Source organism: Ailuropoda melanoleuca, chromosome 8 (genome assembly GCF_002007445.2).
Source record: "Ailuropoda melanoleuca isolate Jingjing chromosome 8, ASM200744v2, whole genome shotgun sequence".
NCBI classification, from domain to species: Eukaryota; Metazoa; Chordata; class Mammalia; order Carnivora; family Ursidae; genus Ailuropoda; species Ailuropoda melanoleuca.
Genome location: NC_048225.1, coordinates 87,214,413 through 87,234,341, shown reverse-complemented (window position 1 = coordinate 87,234,341; position 19,929 = coordinate 87,214,413). Strand labels below are relative to the sequence as shown.

General features: G+C 40.8%; 1 protein-coding gene across 1 annotated transcript in view; it reads left to right on the top strand.

Moving 5' to 3' along the window:
- Nucleotides 1-19,929, top strand: part of RGSL1 (regulator of G protein signaling like 1) — a 163,130-nt gene that overhangs the window by 130,459 nt on the left and 12,742 nt on the right. Inside the window, exons 18-23 of the mRNA XM_034666840.1 lie at nucleotides 2,576-2,750; nucleotides 6,556-6,694; nucleotides 6,935-7,059; nucleotides 10,188-10,297; nucleotides 12,095-12,187; nucleotides 14,675-14,845. Of these exons, the coding sequence (XP_034522731.1) occupies nucleotides 2,576-2,750; nucleotides 6,556-6,694; nucleotides 6,935-7,059; nucleotides 10,188-10,297; nucleotides 12,095-12,187; nucleotides 14,675-14,760 (728 nt within the window). The 3' untranslated portion in view covers nucleotides 14,761-14,845. The remainder of the gene's footprint in view (nucleotides 1-2,575; nucleotides 2,751-6,555; nucleotides 6,695-6,934; nucleotides 7,060-10,187; nucleotides 10,298-12,094; nucleotides 12,188-14,674; nucleotides 14,846-19,929) is intronic.

Here is a 19,929-nt window from a genome sequence, read left to right as displayed (position 1 = left end):
GTTAAAAATAGTTAAAATTCAGTCCTTTAAAAACATTACACTAATTAAACTCTTACCAGTGTATAAATAAGTGCCACATTGTCACCAACCTGGGGTATTAGGCACTTTTTAAAAACTGACAATCTGGTAAATGAAAAGTAATGTGCCATTCTTATGTATGTTTCTTTAGTAATTGAGTACCTTTATTTGTTGGTCATTTGTATTCCTTTTTGAATTGTTTATGTCCTTTGTCTATTTTTCTATTGGAATTTTAATTTTAATATTGTTATATTTTCTAATTTGCAAAAGTTTTTGTATGTATGTTTTAGGAACTGCTTCACAAACATTTAGGATTTTAGAATAGTTCTAGCTCTTTTGTTTCTTCTTCTAAATAAAATTAGTTCAAAATCTTATGCCCCAGAATTGTAGAGAGTCTAATTTCACCTTACTTCAAGTTCCCACATCCTTAACTTTGTATGAGACAGCCCAAGAACAGTGGTTCTATAACTCAGTGGGAGATCTATCTGCCAGTGGTCTGTTCTCTGTCACTATCATTTAGACTTTTCTGGGATTGTTATGTCCTTCAATCAATTGACCCATTTATCATTACAAAAAAATACTTTATCATTGGTAATATTCTTTTCTCTGAAATCCACTTCCTCTGATATTAAGATAGTCACTCCAGCTTTCTTTTTTTTTCAAGTTTAAATCCTGCTATAGTATTTTTAATGAGGAAATGGTTAGCATATAATAGTAATAATAGTCAACATTTATTTGAGGGATTATTGTAAGCCAAGCATTCTTAATACTTCATATATATCACTGACTTTATCATCATTACAAACCCTGTGAAGTAGGTTCTATTATTAATACTGTTTGACAGATGAGGAAACTAATGGAAAAGATTCAGGTAGCTTTGCCCAGTGTCAATTAATTAAGTGGCAAAGCCAGGATTTGTTTTTTTTTGTTTTGCTTTGTTTTCTTTTTAATAATATTTATTTTGTTATATTAGTCACCATACAGTACATCCCCAGTTCTTGATGCAATGTTCCATGATTCATTACTTGCATATAACACCCAGTGCACCATGTAATATGTGCCCTCCTTAATACCCATCACCAGCCTATCCCAATCCCCCACCCCAATCCCCTCTGAAGCCCTCAGTTTGTTTCCCAGAGTCCACAGTCTCTCATGGTTCATTCCAGCTTTCTTTTTATTAGTGTTAGCATGTATTATCTTTTTCAGTTCCTTTACTTATAACCTATTCATGCCGTACATTTAAAGTGTTCTTGTAGCTAGCATAGAGTTGGGTCTTGCTTTAAAAAATAATACAACCTGACAATCTTAACCTAATTGAGAGTCAACTGTTAAATATTCAGGACTATTTGTGGACCATCAATAGCTGAAATCAACTATGGTAGAAGTATTTATTATAGAAATAAGCAAATACCACAAATCAGCTCTCCCCCTCCCTTACCAGAGCTGGTTTACAAGTATATCACTGCTCCCAGATTTCTTGAGTGAATTTAGCACGCTCTTTTCCTAAAATCCCTGACCATCATACCAATTTCCACTACTATTCAAACTCTTTTTTTCCCCTTCGAATTCAAGTCTAAGAGATAAAGAGAGATTGGAAGATAGGAAGAAGTAGCCTTTGCTTTATTTGGTGCTGTAACCCTAGGACCTAGCACAGGGTCTGGGACATAAGAGGTGCTAGCTATTTATTCAATGTTGTAGTACCCTCTCATTTTATATGTAACACTTCTCCAAAAGGAATACCATTTATACCATAGGAAACACCACACCCAGGTCAATGATTCCCAAAGAGATATCCAGAATAATGAATTTTGTAGGAAGAATAGTAGATTCTAGAGCTGGATTAGACAATTTCATCAAACCCAGCCAGGCAATTAACCAGGGTCTACTTGCCAGATACAGCCCAAAACTGTTTTCTTCTCAGCCCTAAATCCCTATGAATGGATTTCTTTGTATATATCCTAGTCAAGAAACTTTCTAAAATAAGTGCTTTGTTTTTCTGAGACACAATCCAAACCTTCTTTAATCTTCTATCTTCTTCTTTACTCATTTCTGTTTTCTACTCTAGCGCCCCACTCTCTTGAAATAAATCTCTTCTTTACTCTTGATGTTTGACTTTTTTGTTGTGCTGCTTTCCTAGTTTCCTTCTAAAGTACTTCCCTGATAATTATTCCCTAGAATAAGCATCATCAGAACCACAGACTCCATTTTGAAGGTCACATCTGCAAATTCAGTTTCTGCAAAAATGTTATGGATTACCATAACTACAGTGCAATTATATTGCTATGAGACACGCACCAGGAAAACACCTTTCAGTACTCAGTTGATTTTTTTTTTTTTTGGTGTGTGTGTGGTTATACCATCTGAGCAGATAGCTTTTTCAGAAGTCCTTCAAGTCAAAGAAAAACACTGAGCCCAAGAGTAGGAAATCACTAGTTCAATAGGCCCAAAGATGGGTCCCCAGTTTCCTTTCTTCATTTTAGTTATGCCCAAGTCGAAGGCTTCAAGAAAGAGTGACTTTATCAAACTAGATTTTAATTCCTTCCTCTTTCTCTCTCAGATTTCTCCACATCACCAAATGTATCAGGACGCCCAACTGCATATGCCGCAAATGCCCGGAGTACAGACCTTGAGGATGGTGATATAACCCTTATTAGGCGCCGTATATTTGGCCACAGAATTATCACTGTCAACTTTGCAGTCAATGATTTGTATTTTTTTTCTGAAATGGAGAAGTAAGTTTCCCATCTCTCCTCATGGTTTTCCCTGGTTAGTACCATCCAGCAAAGACTGGAGTGGTCCGTAAGTGGCACAGGGATTTCAGCCCTGCCAAGCAGGAATCTCCAACTGAAAATCTCACTGAATTCTGTCTGTCATTGTATCAATTTCTGCCATTCTTCCCTTAGGTCCTAGGAGCTCTTCGGTATTCTGGAGTTGCCAATATTGAAATGATTGAAATATTGAAATGATACTTATACCCAGGAAGTGGAGCACTTTTTTTCTTATTATTTGTTAATATGATAGAAGTTTTCTTATGGAGCACCATAGGGCCAATAGTTCCTTAGTTAGAACAAATAATAATAATAATAATAATAATAATAATAATAATAGTGTGTATGTGTGTGTGCATGCATGACATTAATATATATGATCCCAGGACTCTGGGATCATGCCCTGAGCTGAAGGCAGACGCTTAACGACTAAGCCACCCAGGTGCCCCTTATTCATGCATCTTATGAAAAAAGCAAGTAGTAGGAAAAAATGAGAGGTCATTCCATTACAACGTTGGTGAAATATATAAAACAAAACATCTTTCTGGTCTGGGTCAGATTATTCTTACCTGTTGTTTAGTGCGGTTTCTACTTAGAAAAATTTCTTTGGGCAGGGAGGGGCAGAAGGAGAAGGAGGAGAGAGAGAAGCCTGAGCTGGCTCCATGCCCAGCACAGAGCCTGATGCAAGGCTCAGTCTCACAACCCTGAGATCATGACCCGAGCCGAAATCAACAGTTAGGCGCTTAAGTGACTGAACCAACCAAGCACCTCCCTACTTAGAAATATTCTTAACCAAGTATGTCTCATGTGTATAGCTTTCCAATTTGTGAGCCCAGGGCCTGAACTTGCAAAACAATCGCACTGGGGTAGAAGAGTTAGTAAATGGTTCTCAACACTGGTGCACATCAGGGTCACTGGGAGCTTGTGAATGCTGCCAATGCCGAAGTCCCAGAGATTTTAATTTCACTGATCCAGTGTGGAGCCTGGGAACTGGTATTTCCATAAGCTGCTCATGTGATTCTGATGTGAGGCACAGTCTAGCACCTCTGAAAAAGAGAATGGACTTAAAATTTTCTTGAACATTTGCAGATAGAAAGAAGTGACTGTAAGAGAAATAAGAGTCTCCACTTCTTTCTCTGTCCTCATCAATGGGAACACCTTTGCCATTATCATTCCTGGAATACTGATTTGAAATTTGGAATACATTTCCCCCATAGAAATGATGTACTACATGATACCTTATGTTCTAAAGTAGAATGAGTTATAAGTCTATGATTTAGAATGTGGTGGGCTTTTTTTTTTTTTTTTTGAGAACTGTTGAAAGTTCTAAGCTACTTTAAAAATAAAGATGGAGATGCATAAATGATATTTAAATTGATATAAGTTGGGAGTCTCCTATACATACATACAGGTTACTCAGTCCTCTATATTACTTGACTCATTGTGTATCATTGTTATTATTGTTTTTGCTTGCTTCTGGTTGATTAGCTTTTTAAAAATTTTAATTCCAGTATAGTTGATATACAGTGTTATATTAGTTTCATGTAGAATATATTGATTAAATAATTCTATACATTATTCAATATTCATCATGATAAGTATATTCTTACGACCTATTTCACCTATCCCCCCACCCACCTCCCCTTTGGTAACCATCAGTTTGTTCTCTATAGTTAAGAGTCTGTTTCTTGGTTTGTTTCTTTTCTTCTTTGTTTTGTTTCTTAAATTCCAAATATGAGTGAAATCATATGGTATTTGTCTTTCTGACTGACATTTCCCTTAGCATTATACCCTCTGTCTCCATCCACGTTGTTGAAAATGGCAAGATTTCTTTCTTTTTTATGGCAGAGTAATATTCTATTGTATAAATACGGCACATTTTCTTTATCCATCAATCTTTCAGGGGACACATGGACTGCTTCCATAATTTGGCCATTATAAATAATGCTGCAATAAACTTAGGGGTGCATATATTTCTTTGAATTAGTGCTTTTTTGTTCTTTGAGTAATACCCAGTAGTGGGATTACTGGATCATATGGTAAATCTATTTTTAGTTTTGTGAGGAACATCCATACTTAAACAGATATTATTATGTTAAATCATACTACTGTACTTTCACTCACCTGTCAAACTTTTGATGTAACATCAAAGCGATTCCTCTAATTGGAGATCCACATATTTTTCTTGCATAAACTATATCCAAAATGCTATCTGCTAATTCTAATTTTTCTCTCTTTAAAGTGGAGTGAGAATTTCAAGGCAATTTAATCCTTCTGGATTTTTATACTTGTTTTTTCAAAGTTTTAAATTGCTTTGTCACACCTAACTCAATAGCAACTTTTTGAAAAGAAACTTGCCTTTACTGGAACATTCCAACACATTCAAATTTATTTCACAGAAACAACAAATACCTTTTCCTATTATGTTCATATTTTATCAATTTTCATAAATTAGAAATTATAGCAACAAGTACAACAGGTAAAAATATTTGAGAAGAAACATGAATAATTCTCAGTATATATCTGCCTCAACTCACTGGGAAAATGTAAGAGTATATTACAGAAGGTACAACCAGTGTATATAGTGAGCATGTCATTGGCATCAGTCAATGTGTTTTCAGAAGCACAAAGCACCTGATCATTCATCACACTGGTTAGGGGAATTTGGTTAAGAGATCTTCCACTGCACCCCAATGAGGCATTTAGCTCAGTTCCATCAATGCTTCTGCACTGGATTGCTTGGGCACTGCATTTGGCATTGGAGATACAGAAGACAACTAAGACATGCTCTCTATTCTCTAAGATCCAGCAAACTAATCTGGATGGTAGGCAAAACACAAATGAGAGTTAAGAAATAGGATGATAGGTGCAGAAAGTGCTTTTAGACAACTAAAAAGAGAAGCAGGTCTTTGTTTACCATGTTCACTGCTGAATCCTTGCTCTTGGAACTGCACCTGGCAGTTAAATGTCCACTGGTTGAATAATAAATGGATATGCAAAATAAGCTTATAATGGGAAAATCTTGGTATTCTACTCTTAGGAAAAGTTCAAATGGCTAAGATTTAAAGAGGCCTGAGAGAAATAAACTGTGTATTCAAATCAAGATAAGGTATAACTGACAGGTATTTGATGGTTAGTAAAAGAATATGTTGCTAGGAGACAGAAAGTAGTTGCCAGAGGCTGGGGTATGGGAAGAATGGAGAGTTATTGTTTAATGGCATAGACTTTCAGCTGGGGAAGATGAAAAAATTTCTGGGGATGGATTGTGTTGATGGTTGCACAACAAAGTCAATGTACTTAATGACACTGACTACATTTAAAAATGGTTAAACTGGTAAATTTTATGTTGCATATATTTTCCTATAATAAAAAAATTAATAAAAGTAATGTGCGGCTTCAAAGAGTGGTGGTAATTGTGATAGCATCAGCACAGGAGGGGAAAGAAAGAGCAAGATAACTGTTAGCCTTTAAAGTCTTCAGAGGCAAAACTGGTACAGCGGTCAGGATGGAGGCAGGATGGGATACTTAAGGGAGTTTATGGTAAAGAAATACACTTGAAGAAGCACTTAGCATGTTACCTGACATGTGATAGGTGAGCACAAATTTTTATTTGCTTCTGGAGGCGTTATGATTGAATGAATTAAGTTGCAACCTGGCCCAGGATTGGCCCTTTCTTTTTTAGGCCAGAAATGGGTCTGGGCTGGCTGCTCTATTTAGTGGCTGCTTTTGTCTTCTCCCCGCTGATTTCCTACTTACTGCTTCTTTCTAGATTTAATGATTTGGTGAGTTCAGCTCACGTGCTGCAAGCCAACCGGGCATACAACGAGAATGATGTGGTCCTACTGAGGTCCAAAATTAACATCATCCTAAAGCTCTACCTGCACTCTGAAATCCCTCCGAGGCTGAGGGTAAAGGGGGTTCCCACTCCTCTCTGGGCTTTTGCCAAGAAGCATTTCTTCCATCAGAACTCTGAAAGCTGATAGGCACCTCCTAAGTCTTGGGTCAACCAGATGTCCTTTACCTAAGCAGTTGCATGAAAAGCGGCTGTCTTCTGGGGAAGGGATAGTCTTATAGGTCCTGGGGGTCAAGAGAGGTTTTCTGCCTTCCCTGGAGCCTCTGCCAGTAACAGGCTCCCACTCTATGGGTAGGTGAACATCTCTGAATCCCAGAAGGATGCCATTCTTGCTGCCATTGCAGAGGGCCACCTAGATCGGACCATCTTCCATGGGACTATCATGTCTCTCTTCCCTGTCATTATGTACTTCTGGAAAAGGTAACTATTTCCCCTTGCCCAAGGACCATGAGGGCAGGAAAACACATTTGACTTTCTAGAGAGTTTTCTGTCTTCCTCTAGCCCTCTGCTTCACAGTTTCCAGTCTTTTGGGAACTACAAATGTGTATTCTTATCCTACTTGATACACTCCATCCCTCACACTCTCACACTGAAACTGAATCAGAGGATGGAAGGCCAAGTAAGACTGGGTATCAGAGTGCCTGGCTCCCACTTCCCCTGTGCTTGCTTGGGAAAAGGATGTTAGTTTTCTTAGGCATAGGTTCCTCACCTAAGAGTGAGTATGGACCATAGCTACCTGGGAAGAAATTCTGTCAAGGTTAACACAACTGTGCTTGTCCTTAGGGAGCTTCACTGAGACAGTAAGACAGAAGAGTTTTACTCTGTTATGTCCAAATCCCATAATTACCATTAGAGGCACAGTTGCTAGATATTTCCATTTCCAAGAAGAGCTTAGAAATTTAAGAGGTTTTTTTGGTGGTGTTGTTGTCATTAAAGACTTATTTATTTGCGAGAGAGAGAGAGAAAGACAGTGAGTGTAGGGAAGCAGAGAGGGAGAGAATCTTCAAGCAGACTCCCTGCTGGGCACGGAGCCAGACGCAGGGATCCATCTCATGACCCATGAGATCATGACCTGAGCCAAAACCAAAAGTCAGTCACTCAACCAACTGAGCCACCAAGGTGCCCCAGAAATTTAGGTTTTTATGTCATATCTCCCAATGTTAAAGTGGCAAATGTGGCAACTAACTCAAAACTAAAACATGGTGAGGAAATTATGAAGGTCAAAGAGCAAAAATGAAACGCAAAATATCTGCAGGACAAATGCAACCTGTGACCCACTGGTTTCTAACCTAGCTTGTCAAGGTTTGGGCAGAGACACTGGCCCAGGTTCTCTCAGCTGGTTATTTACTCTTGTAGCATGCTGTAGTGCTAGCCTGTACCTTCTACCTAGTGAATAACAGTGCCTTATATGACAGCGACCAGAGGACAACTGGCTGAAATGTTCCAAGACAGAGCTCATTAAGATATTTAGATTATTATGTGATTCCAGCTCTTAGGGGGGACCCCCCACACACACATGCATAAATGTTACTTTATTAGAAGAGAAATGTAAATGTTGCTTACCAATCTCCAACCTTTATTTTAAAATCTCTATGATAAATAGAACTACCCTACAATTCAGCAATTGCACTACTACGTATTTACCGAAAGGATACAAAAATCCAGATAAAAAGGGATACATGCACCCCGATGTTTATAGAAGCATTATCAACAACTGCCAAACTATGGAAAGAGTCCAGGTGTCCATCAATTAATGAATGGATAAAGAAGATGTGATGTATATATGCAATGGAACATTACTAAGCCATCAAAAAAATGAAATCTTGTCATTTGCAACAATGTGGATGGAGTTAGAGGGTATTATGCTAAGCAAAATGAGTCAGAGAAAGACAAATACCATGTGATTTCACTCATATGTGGAATTTAGGAAATAAAACAGATGAATGTGTGGGAAGGGGTAAAAAAAAAAGAAGGAGAGAGGGGGAGGCAAACCGTAATAGACTCTTAATGATAGAGAACAAACTGAGCATTGATGGAAGTGGGTGGGGCATGGGTTAAATAGGTGATGGGTATTAAGGAGAGCACTTGTTATGATGAGCACTGGGTATTATGTGTAAGTGACAAATCACTAAATTCTACTCCTGAAACCAATATTACACTATATGTTAACTAATTAGAATTTAAATAAAAATTTGGAAGAAAAAATAAATATAACTCAGTTCAATTTAAAAAAAAACTGTATGATAATAAATTATTTAATACATGATTGAAAGTATTAAAAATCGAAGTTTATCCTTTGAATACCAATTATTATCTAGCACCAAGCCTAGACTTGATTCTAGTTCTGCTAAACAGGATTAAATAGAAATTTGTCCTGAAACTTTCTGGAGGATCAGAAACCCCTGGGAAAATGCATGCTGCTCCTGGCTTGAGTCAGTGCTCAGCACTGCCTCATACCTATTTAGGAAGTATAGGAGTGCTTCAAGGAGGCTTTGAATCCCTAATTTTTATGCAGCTGGTTCTTCACTTGCTTTCCTATATAAAGAATTTTATATTGCACAAACTGTGTCTACATATGTTATCCCAGTGAACCTCTCAACAGCCCTATGAGGTGGGTGGAGCAAAGTGTTATTATCCCTATTTTATAGATGAGTAAATTGAGGTTCAAAAGGGCTAAGAGATGCCTAGGATCACTTGGAAGGGGTAAAACGAGGACTAGAAACCAGGTCTCTTATTTTCTTAAGCACCATAAAGAATGCATTGTGGCACACTAGGAGCTCCATGATGGGAGGGAGACCCATTATAGCAAGTGGAATGAGAGAAACCAACCGTGATCAGATAGAATGCCCCCTGGGAAAGCGAAAGAGGGCACCAATTAAGACCATCAGAGCAAAGGCAGGATAGAAAATAAATCCAATCTTATCAAAGACCAACCTCCAAGGGGTCCAATGCAAGGGTAGGCTGAGGGACAGCAGGGTGTTAGGGGCCAGGGAGGAAGAGATGAAGAGTGTTGTGAGGGATTCCAGGGAGCAACAGTTCTCAGGTTGCAGTGAGTATATAAGTGCAAGTTCATGTGAGAAGCAGGGGTTTACTCCAGGGAAAGGGCTGCTGGGAATGTGATGACAGGGTTATGATGACAGGGACAGGATGAAACCAGGGATTGGGCCCTGAGAGGAAACCAGTCAGATGCTCTGGCTGCACCAGGTGGGGTTAAGTGGGGAGCTCATAGTCTGATGCTCAAGTAAGCATCGGAGGGCCTGACTACTCCTCAGACCTGGATATAGCAGATTCTTTACAGACTCCATTCATTAGTTCCAGAAGGGAGTCCCAACATACTATCCATACCAGGTCCTCACTCCAGCTAGGCCTGGACAGGACACAGAGAGGGCCTCTGACAGGCAGCACTCCCAGGCCAAGTCTTTCCTCTTCTCTGTTGGACACTCCACTCTCTGTGATGAGTGGTCCTGACCCAGTTGCCCTGGGGTCAGTGTTCTAGCCTCCTCAGCTTGTAACTTTCCCTACATGACCAGAAGCCAATCTTCTCGCAGGTTTTGTTCCTGGAAGGCAACCCGCTCTTACTTCCGGTACAGGGGGAAGACATATAAGGATAAAAAACCTTCTCCTAAGCCAATGCACAAGTATCCTCCTTGGAGTGGAGGTAAGCTCTACCATGACCTATAGCCCCATTCTCTAGCAAATGAGACTCATGGAGGGAAAGCAAGGGTCCAAAGGACCAACTTAAGACTTCACAGAAGGTATTTCCTGGACGGGTGGGCATCTCATTAACTTGGCTCTCAGAGAAGCATTAAAATGTGTTTTATCTCTTGATATCAGTGCCAGCTAAAGGGTACCCAACACATGTACCACACTCCCCAGCAGTACCTCCCAATAGCCTCAGGGTATAGGGTATAGGTCATGGTCTACGTGGTAGGTAAATGGAGGTGGTGACTTCACTGCTTTACTGCTATTTAAAAAGTCCCCTGCTCCAGCTCTCTCCAGAAACCTTACCATTTGAAAAGCATCTGTTTTATAGATGTTAAGATCTGTTTTATAGTGTTAAGTAAGAAAATTAAAAAGTGGATGTAGGGTATGATTTTAATGTGGTAAATATATATATCTTTATGCATATATATAATTTTATGAGAGCATGGGAGAAATTCAGAAATAAAGTGTTAATAGGATTATTCTGCATGGTGTGATTATGAGAGATTTACATATTTATTATTAATATATTCTTAATATGTTAGTCATATATTGTATATTAATATATTTATAAATAAGCAAATAGATGTGTTTGAACACACAGCCATATGTTTTCCTAGCAGAGCAGTTAAACTCAGTCCTTTTCTTAATATCTGCACTGAGATCAATACTTAAGCAAAAGGAAATTTTAAAGAGAGGGAGGGACATGCACAGAGCAGTGCCTGGAAAGGATGGATGTCTTTGCAGTGGAAGGTTCTGAGAACCAAAGTAACAGGTCTGTCAGTCTGAAAACAGTACCAGCATCAGAACAAAATATGGAGATAGGACAGGAGTCTTAAAGACAGCAGCAAACTGTCCTGTGAGAGAGCTGAGTGAGCATTCCATGGTTTTAGCTCAAACCTACACAATTCTCATGTTCATTTTCCCAGATACTTAACCCTGCCCCCCTCCAGCCTCCTCACAAACAAGCATCCCACCTCCTTCGGGGAGTACAAATGAAGACTTTGAAACTTAACCCTCCCCTAGCTTGCATGGACAGTGGGAGAAGCAGCTCTGGCTGGTGTAGAACCAAGTTCCTGCCCCTCGGAGAGGCTCCTCACCGAAGTAGGAAATAAATCACCTCCACCTCCCTGGCTGCAGCGGCCCCAATGGTCAATGAATGTTGCTCATTATCCTTGACTCTGCCTTGTAAAATGTCAGATCAGTAGACAGAAATCAGCAGTCTTTTCAGTATGTGGGGAAAAGTGTCCCTGTGGGTGCAAGGGCTTATTTGGAATGAAGGTGGAGGTATGGGGGTGGGAGATAGTAAGAGGGAAAGGAAAGGACCATGAGCAGGCAGGGTGGGCAAATGATGCTCAGAGGAGCAAGAACACGCCCCTTAGTGGCAATCAAAAACTTCCACCTTCAGCTCATTTCCTATTGCTGAGCTCCAGGGAAGGAAATCCCCAAATCTTTTCTGGTGTCTGAAATTGGAAGAGGGTAACAGGATGCCCTAAATTAAGGAGTCAGAGCACTTGGGTCCCTGGCCTGAAGAATCATTGTGTAAATGAGCTGAGGGACCTTGAGCATCTTGCTTCTCCTCTTCCCACCTCAGAGCCCTGATCTCAAATACAGAGGTTTGGATTTAGATAATGACTATCATTAGCATCCTGTACACCAAGGAATGTTGTCAAGAACTTCCTTGCTTACATGTAAAGATTTATTTTGTTGGGTGTTATAAAGGATTTTAATACTCCCTCTCCTTCTTCTCCAGGAGACCATGCCGTCTTAAGATTCAACTTACTCAGAGGTATTGAGTGGTTTCGGCCTCAACAGCGGGAAGTAGTAACAAGTCCAGTCCAAAACTGTGAGTTGGAGTTGGAATCCCGCTGATCTAACTACTTAGATGGTGACTCTAATCCACTTTGGCCAATCTCCTTATTGACCACAAGGAGACTGAGGTCACTAAAATGTGAAGTGATTTGCTCCAAACCACAGAGCATATGAGTGGCAGAGATGGGATGAGAAGCAGATCTCCTGACTGCCTTTCTGGAGCTCTGTGCACAGCTCTCATCTGAATAATTGTATCTTCCTAATTCTTTCATAGCCCCTTGAAGGCAAGTGCCTTAAAATTCTCTGTATCTCTGCTGGCTCCTCTGTGTGTGGTATATGATCTTTATGAAGACACAGTCATAACGTCCCAACTGTTATTTTTCCCTCCTTCTGAGAACACCTGCTGGCTTGAACAGGACCTCGATCCCAGACCTCCTGCTTCCTGGAAGTGCCTGCTACTGATCTTCTTATCCCTGTAATAAACACTCTTGTTCTAGCCTCCCATATTTGAGCCATGTTATATCCTTTTTCTCTTCTATCTTCAGCCTCAAGGAGTTAATCCCACTTCCAAGTATCAAAGTTGCCTTGGCTTCCACATGGTCTCTCCTGACAAGCCTTTTTTTTTTCTATACCAGTTGTTCACTTCTTTTTTTTTTTTTAAGATTTATTTATTTATTTATTTGACAGAGATAGAGACAGCCAGCGAGAGAGGGAACACAAGCAGGGGGAGTGGGAGAGGAAGAAGCAGGCTCATAGCGGAAGAGCCTGATGTGGGGCTCAATCCCACAACGCTGGGATCACGCCCTGAGCCGAAGGTAGACACTTAACCGCTGTGCCACCCAGGCGCCCCCAGTTGTTCACTTCTATTTCCAGGTTGGAGATATTGTTTCTCTCTGCTGCTTCTGGGCATAAATGCCAGTTTGCATGTTCTGTCCATTTACATATGTCCTCTCATTGCTTAATGGAGGGGGGAGGCACTACGGAATATTGTCCATGATCCATAGGGTCCAAACAGCCCTAAGGTTTTGTGATTCTCATGTTCATCTGGCTTAATCTCCTTATGTTACTTCCCTGGGTCCATGGGATTGGCATCATGACCTTTGCATCCAGACAAAATGTCTCCTAAGACCAAAGATATTGCAGCATTCAAACCAAGTCTCCTTAAGGTCCCCTGAGCATCACTGCTTCATCTTCCATTTCCCAACTCCTTCCCTGAAGGTGTTTCCCTAGAAGCTATTCTGGAATGGCCTTCCTGGGCTGGAGGCCCTCCAGTGAATGCCTGTGCCCTGAGTTCTGATGCAGTTTTTCCTCTATATTTGCCTTTAGCTTCATCCAGCAAACTTACCCCATCAAGACATGCACTCTCCACGGTGCAGCTGTGTCCTGTCTCAGGGTAGGCATGAGTCAGAAGTCCTCTTCTTCAGGGGCGCCTGGGTGGCACAGCGGTTAAGCGTCTGCCTTCGGCTCAGGGCGTGATCCCGGTGTTATGGGATCGAGCCCCACATCAGGCTCTTCTGCTATGAGCCTGCTTCTTCCTCTCCCACTCCCCCTGCTTGTGTTCCCTCTCTCGCTGGCTGTCTCTATCTCTGTCAAATAAATAAATAAAATCTTTAAAAAAAAAAAAAAAAAAGAAGTCCTCTTCTTCAGTTCAGGGCTGCTCTGTCCAAGTTTACAAAGGGAGATGGGGGAGAAACTTCCCAGAGACCCAGCTCTACATCCTGACACTCCTTAGCATATGGAAACCAAGAAGTTGAGCTTGCTTCTTCCAGAGAGTCCTATAGTCAAGATAGTTAGGGAAGGGTTTCTCTGTGGGTATTCTTGCATGCCTCCAACTAAGACAGGCACTTTTAGGAAGTTGGATCCCCTCACCCACCTTCCAGGAGAACATTATTGCTGGGGGAAGAGTGTCCCATATATCTTTTATTCCCAGCCTCCCTAATGCTCCAGGTTTTCAAGGTAAGGTACATAAAATGGAAAGAAGAATTGTTTTACTTGGCAGGATATTGGCAATAAAAGCATAAAGGACGTGAGGCTGTCAAAATCTGATTCAGCCTAACTTACTTCTGTACAAGAACCAAAGTGGAATTAATGCTAAGTTAGAGCTCTGAGAAAATCCCCAGGGGGGTCATGGAAAACACAACTGAGCCAAAGAGCTGCTTGAAAGTCAAGGTTATTTCTAGCAGGCTCTGTGACTGGAAGGCCTTGTTCCTATCCCACCTTCTCAGACCTTCTACAAAGCCAACAGGAGTTTAGAGCTGCCCCAGTACACTTGCCTGTGCTGGTGCCTGGAAGACAAGAACTTTGGAATTCTTTGTACAGAAAAGCAGTACATAGCTTCAGGGGTTATTAGTTCTTGGAGAGGAAGGTGAGAATAAGAATTCAAGGAGCCCTATCCTGAGGTCAGAGGGTTTTGGTTTGGACCACTGCCATTCCTAAAGGAAATGACAGCAACAAACCAGCAGAGTATGCCAGTTACCTCACTGCCATTCTAATAACTGGCCACTCTTCTCTCTTCCTTCAGACCAAAATAACATGGCACCAAAAAGGAGAAAAAGTAGTCAAGTCAGTCTCCCAACAGAGGCACATCATCTTTCAGAAGCCTCCTAACACTGACAGAAATTTTCTGGTCAGAAATGAAATGCCCTGGTGTCATCTGCCCTGGAATGATCAATGGAATGTCAGCCCAGACATGGTAGGATGGGACTTCAGTGGGTAAGATGTGAGCAGAGAGCATGAACAGAAGCACCTCTGCCCTCCTTAATCCTGGGGGTCCCGTCAGATATGGTCTTTCTACAATGGGCATGTAACAGATCACCTGAGTCTCGGGGTCGAGAGACCTGAGTTCTTGATTCACTCTGGAGCTGCATGGCCTTGAGCAAATCCCTGACTCACAGTTGTCAAAGAATCCCATGACAAATGTGTGTAGATGGCATTAAACACTCTAGTAAACAAGGTGCTGTTTTTATCAACAGTAAACAGATGGGATCTTAATGCTAAGACCTCCCATTTGGACAATGACTCACATCCATTTTTAGGAAATCTTCACAACCTTGTGGTAACCAAGTTAAAAATTACTTATCTTTAAACAAGCAAGGAAACTGACACACAGAGAAGGTAAGTGGCTTTCCCCAGATCACCAGGTAGTAAGTGGCAGAGTCTGGACTAGAACACACCACTTCTGAATCTTTGGCTAGTTCTCATTCCATGGTCACCCTCTACACAACTTTTCATGCCCAAAAGGAATAATTCTTCCCTAGAGTTCTGTTTATTTGCCAATTAATAGATAAAGAGACTCTTTAGGAATTTTTGACCTAAAATTGTCATAATTATAGAGTCACTAGGCCCATTTTGAAGAAAATCAGGAGTAAATGACCAAATGTCCTAAATGAAACCTCCACTTGGGATAATTGAGAAAAGATGGGCTAAACTCTGTGGGTTGCAGAACAAGGAAAAACTAGAAAGCTTATTGGAGAAGACTCTCAAATTTCCAGGCAATTTCCTGCTATGTCGATGCCCTTTATTTCCTAGACTTTCCTCAAGAATGAAAAATGTTGTGATGTCAGGGCAGGGCTCACAAATACATGGGACTGTGAGATCATCTGCATGGGGCTTTGATTGTGAAAGGCCAGGAAGACTCTAGGTAGGTATAACTAGAAAAAGTCTTGATGCAAATGAAGTGTAGAGAGCCTCAGGCCACTGGGAGAGAGTCAAGCAAAGCAAGAATTCAGCCTAAGGAAGGCACAGAAGAAGGGAATGAGAATTTCCTCCCCTAATGGGGCTAAGGCTGCAAAATGGAATTTGAGTTAACAGATGGAGTTATAGTTTCTAAAAAATCAGGTAGGAAACTAAGGCAAGATGCCAGGAAAAGAATGGGGAAGAACCCTATTATTGGCATTGAGCTGTCGGGAATGATCTTGGTCAAAGATGAACAAGTCAAAAGCTTGCACATGGAACCAGAGGGGATGTTAGGCCACAACAAAGCAATAATGAGGCTCTAGTAACATATGGACTCAGGGTCATGTGCATAAATACCCTCACACTGGACTGAGACAAAGCTGAAACTACAGATTGGCAGTAGGTGGGTCCCACTGAAGGAAAAGAAAGATCACTCAAAGAACTCATCTGAAACTGTGATTTTTGCCCATTTCATAATTCTCTACCCATATACACTCATCCATGGGTATAACTGCATGCAGATATGCAAGAACAAACAAACATGTTATTCAAAAGACCTCACAATACTTAATAGGACTACCCTGAATTGAAAAAAGTAATTCTGCTCATTTATTGAGTCTTGCTGATGCTTCCTTTGCTTTCATATCCTCTCACTTCAGAGATCCCAGATCTAGTATGTTCTCACTCTAGATTTAGGCTAGTGCTACAAAGGTAATCACTTAGCATGCAAACAGGTAATATAAATGAGTAAGGAACCCATGAGAGGTAACAAGGAATGCTAGAAACTGTGATGAGCTGGTGAACACGTATCAAAGAGGACAGTAACTCTCAGCTCCAGCCAGCCACCTCGGTGTGGCCAGAGCTTTCTTTTTTTTTTTTTTTTTAAAGATTTTATTTATTTATTTGACAGAGATAGAGAGAGCCAGCGAGAGAGGGAACACAAGCAGGGGGAGTGGGAGAGGAAGAAGCAGGCTTATCGCGGAGAAGCCTGATGTGGGGCTCAATCCCATAACGCCGGGATCACGCCCTGAGCCGAAGGCAGACGCTTAACCGCTGTGCCACCCAGGCGCCCCTAGAGCTTTCTAAGTTAAGACAAAAATAAGGAAAGAAAGAAAAAGAAGAAAGAGAGAGGGAAAGAGGAAGAGTGAGAAAAAAGGTAAAAAGAAAAAGAAAAGGAACATGAAATTCAAAGTTTTTATAATGCTATGCGAGTCAAAAACTGGGTTGTTAGCAACATTGGCCCACAGCCCAACAAAAGCAATCTTGGCTTTAAAATGTTTCTTTCCCCTTGTAATTATATTTGCATCCTGGGTCTATCTTAGAAGACATTAGAAGGGAGGAAGAAAATCCAAACTAGACCCATGAGGGTCATTGGCATCAAAGGAAAGGGCCAGGGAAGGAAGCAGTCCTCCTCTAGTCCCTGTATTAGTGTTCTAGCTAACATAACAAATTACCAGACACCTACTAGCTTAAAACAACACAAAATTACTATTTGACGGTGCCGTAGGTCAGAAGTCTGACCTGGGACTCATCAGGTTAATGTCAGGTGTGCAGAACTGCATTCCTCTCTGGAGGCTCTAGGGGCGAATCCACCCTCTTGCTTGTTAATGTGGTTGGCAGAATTCAGTCCCTGCAGTTGTAGCACTGAGGTTTTGTTTCCTTGCTGGCTGTCAACATTTCTTTGCCTGACTGAAAAAGCCCCAACTCTTTAGTAACATATTATATAAGACCACTGCCAATTTTGACCCCAATCTGGATTTCCAGATTCATCTCTTGCCTCTCTTCCTCATGCATTCCATTCCCCAGCAACGTTGTGTAAAATGGCCTTTCCCTTCCCCTCCACCTGGTGGTAAGAGACATCACAACAGTGACACCTTTTGATTGTCTCCTCTCTCTTCCCACCATTTCCTCTGTTTCTGCAACACTTTTCCCCCTCTTTGGAGATCCTTGTTTATATATATCCCTCAGCTACTAAACTATAAACCTTCGTAGGTCAGAGACCGTATCCGGTTTTTCTTTATGCCTCTACTACCTAGCAGGGTGACATGCAGATAATTGTTGCCCCATAACTACATGCTGAATGCAGGAATAAATGAACTGTGCTAGGTTTGGGAATGTAGTGGAAAAAATAGAATATGCACTTTATGCCTACCCTGACCTTACAGTTAATTATGCTGACTTCACAATTAGTGTAGACCATGATGTTTACCAGAAAAATCAAATCGGTAATCAAATCTAATTGTGACTAGCCCATTGAAGAAGAAATATCAAATTTTCCTTATGAATTTTTTATATGTTCCAATAATTCTTGATGCTTTAAGAACTCTCTATTTTTTTAGGAAGTTCATAAAACCCATTCAGACTAAATACTAACAGAAAGAGGTAGGGGGAAACAGGAAGAGAGACAGAGATCCACCTTCCACCTTCAGAAGCCTTCCAGTTGCATGTGTCAGGAAATGACATAAAATTGTCCCTCTTTTTATGAAAATATGAAAAGGTGTCTGTCCTTCATTTTGAAAGCCTCTAACTGATCCAGGTGTTGCTGCAGAGGAAGTGGCATCTTGTGTGTAGCACCTCGGGGTGCAAGTCCTCACCCCTATACTTCAACCAGAGCTGCAGATCGTTAACCAGAATAAAGGATGTCCATACTCACAATTGGTGGGCCTCCCATACTCCCCTTAAAGGAAAGGGCACAGGAAAACTATATGTTGTTCCCCAGAGGCTCTTAAGGTCATTTTCAATTCAAGAAATTAATGGAAATATTACTTCCCATTCTGGATTAAGACCATGGACCAGCCAGGCTCATCCAGAAGCTCTGACACATGGGCCCTTCCATGACCAAGAGTCCAGGCCAGGAGGTCCTGCTGCCTGCCATTCCTATCAGCTCATGTTTTTCCATGAGGCAGGCTGGTTTTAAATCACATCTCCACTCCTCAGTACTTTTGTAATCATCAGCAAATTACTTAACCTTGTTGACTCCCAACAAGTGTAAAATAAAGATGTTAATGTCTACCTCCTACGGTGGTTTGGAAACCAACTTGGAATAATGGAAGCCACGTGCACTGAATGGAGCCAGGGACAGAGTTGGCAATGAGGATATTAGTTGCCCCCACTCTTTCTAAGTTTTTCCTAAATTTCCTGGAACATGAAGGAAATTATTGACCAGGAAGTGACATAGTTGAAGAGTTAAATCCTGAAGAAATTCTGAATGCTTTTCTTCCAACAAGATACATGATTCATGAGCTTTGAGTACCCAGGACATCCACAATTCATTAATTTCTAATATGTAATTTCTATGTAGTCATTTGGAGGATTTCTTTATGTTCTATGACTCTACTATTAATAGGAGGTTAAAAAAAAAATTCCTCCTGAGCCCCTAACAGATACTTTAAAAGGCAGGGGAATAGCCAGTTGGTAGAGCTGTTCTATCAAAATACACATGATACTTATGATTAAGTTTGCTGTCATATATGGGCAGTTTGTGGCATTCTTCATTTCTGTTACAGTTTTTTTTTAATCTCTAGCATTTCTTTTTTATTTTTTCCTAGGATTTTCATCTCTCTTCTTACATTACCCATTTGTTCTTGCCTGTTGGCTACTTTTTGCATTAGATCCCTGAGCATATTAAACATAGTGGTTTTAAATTTGTGGTCTGATGATTCCACTATCCCTGCCATATCTTGGTCTGTTTCTGATGCTTGCTCTATCTTCAGACTGAGTTTTTTTTACTTTTAGTATACCATATTTGTTATGGTGCTCTGTGATCAAGTGATTTTTTAAAAAGATTTTATTTATTTATTTGACAGAGAGAGACAGTGAGAGAGGGAACACAAGCAAAGGGAGTGGGAGAGGAGGAAGCAGGCTTCCTGCCGAGCAGGTACCCTTTTTCGAGGCTCGATCCCAGGACCCTGGGATCATGACCTGAGCCAAAGGCAGACGCTTAATGGCTGAGCCACCCAGGTGCCCCCGATCAAGTGATCTTTGTTATTATTATAATTGTTTTGGGGTGCCACAAACTGCCCATATGAGACAGCAAACTTAATCATAAGTATCATGTGTATTTTGATAGAACAGCTCTACCAACTGGCTATTCCCCTGCCT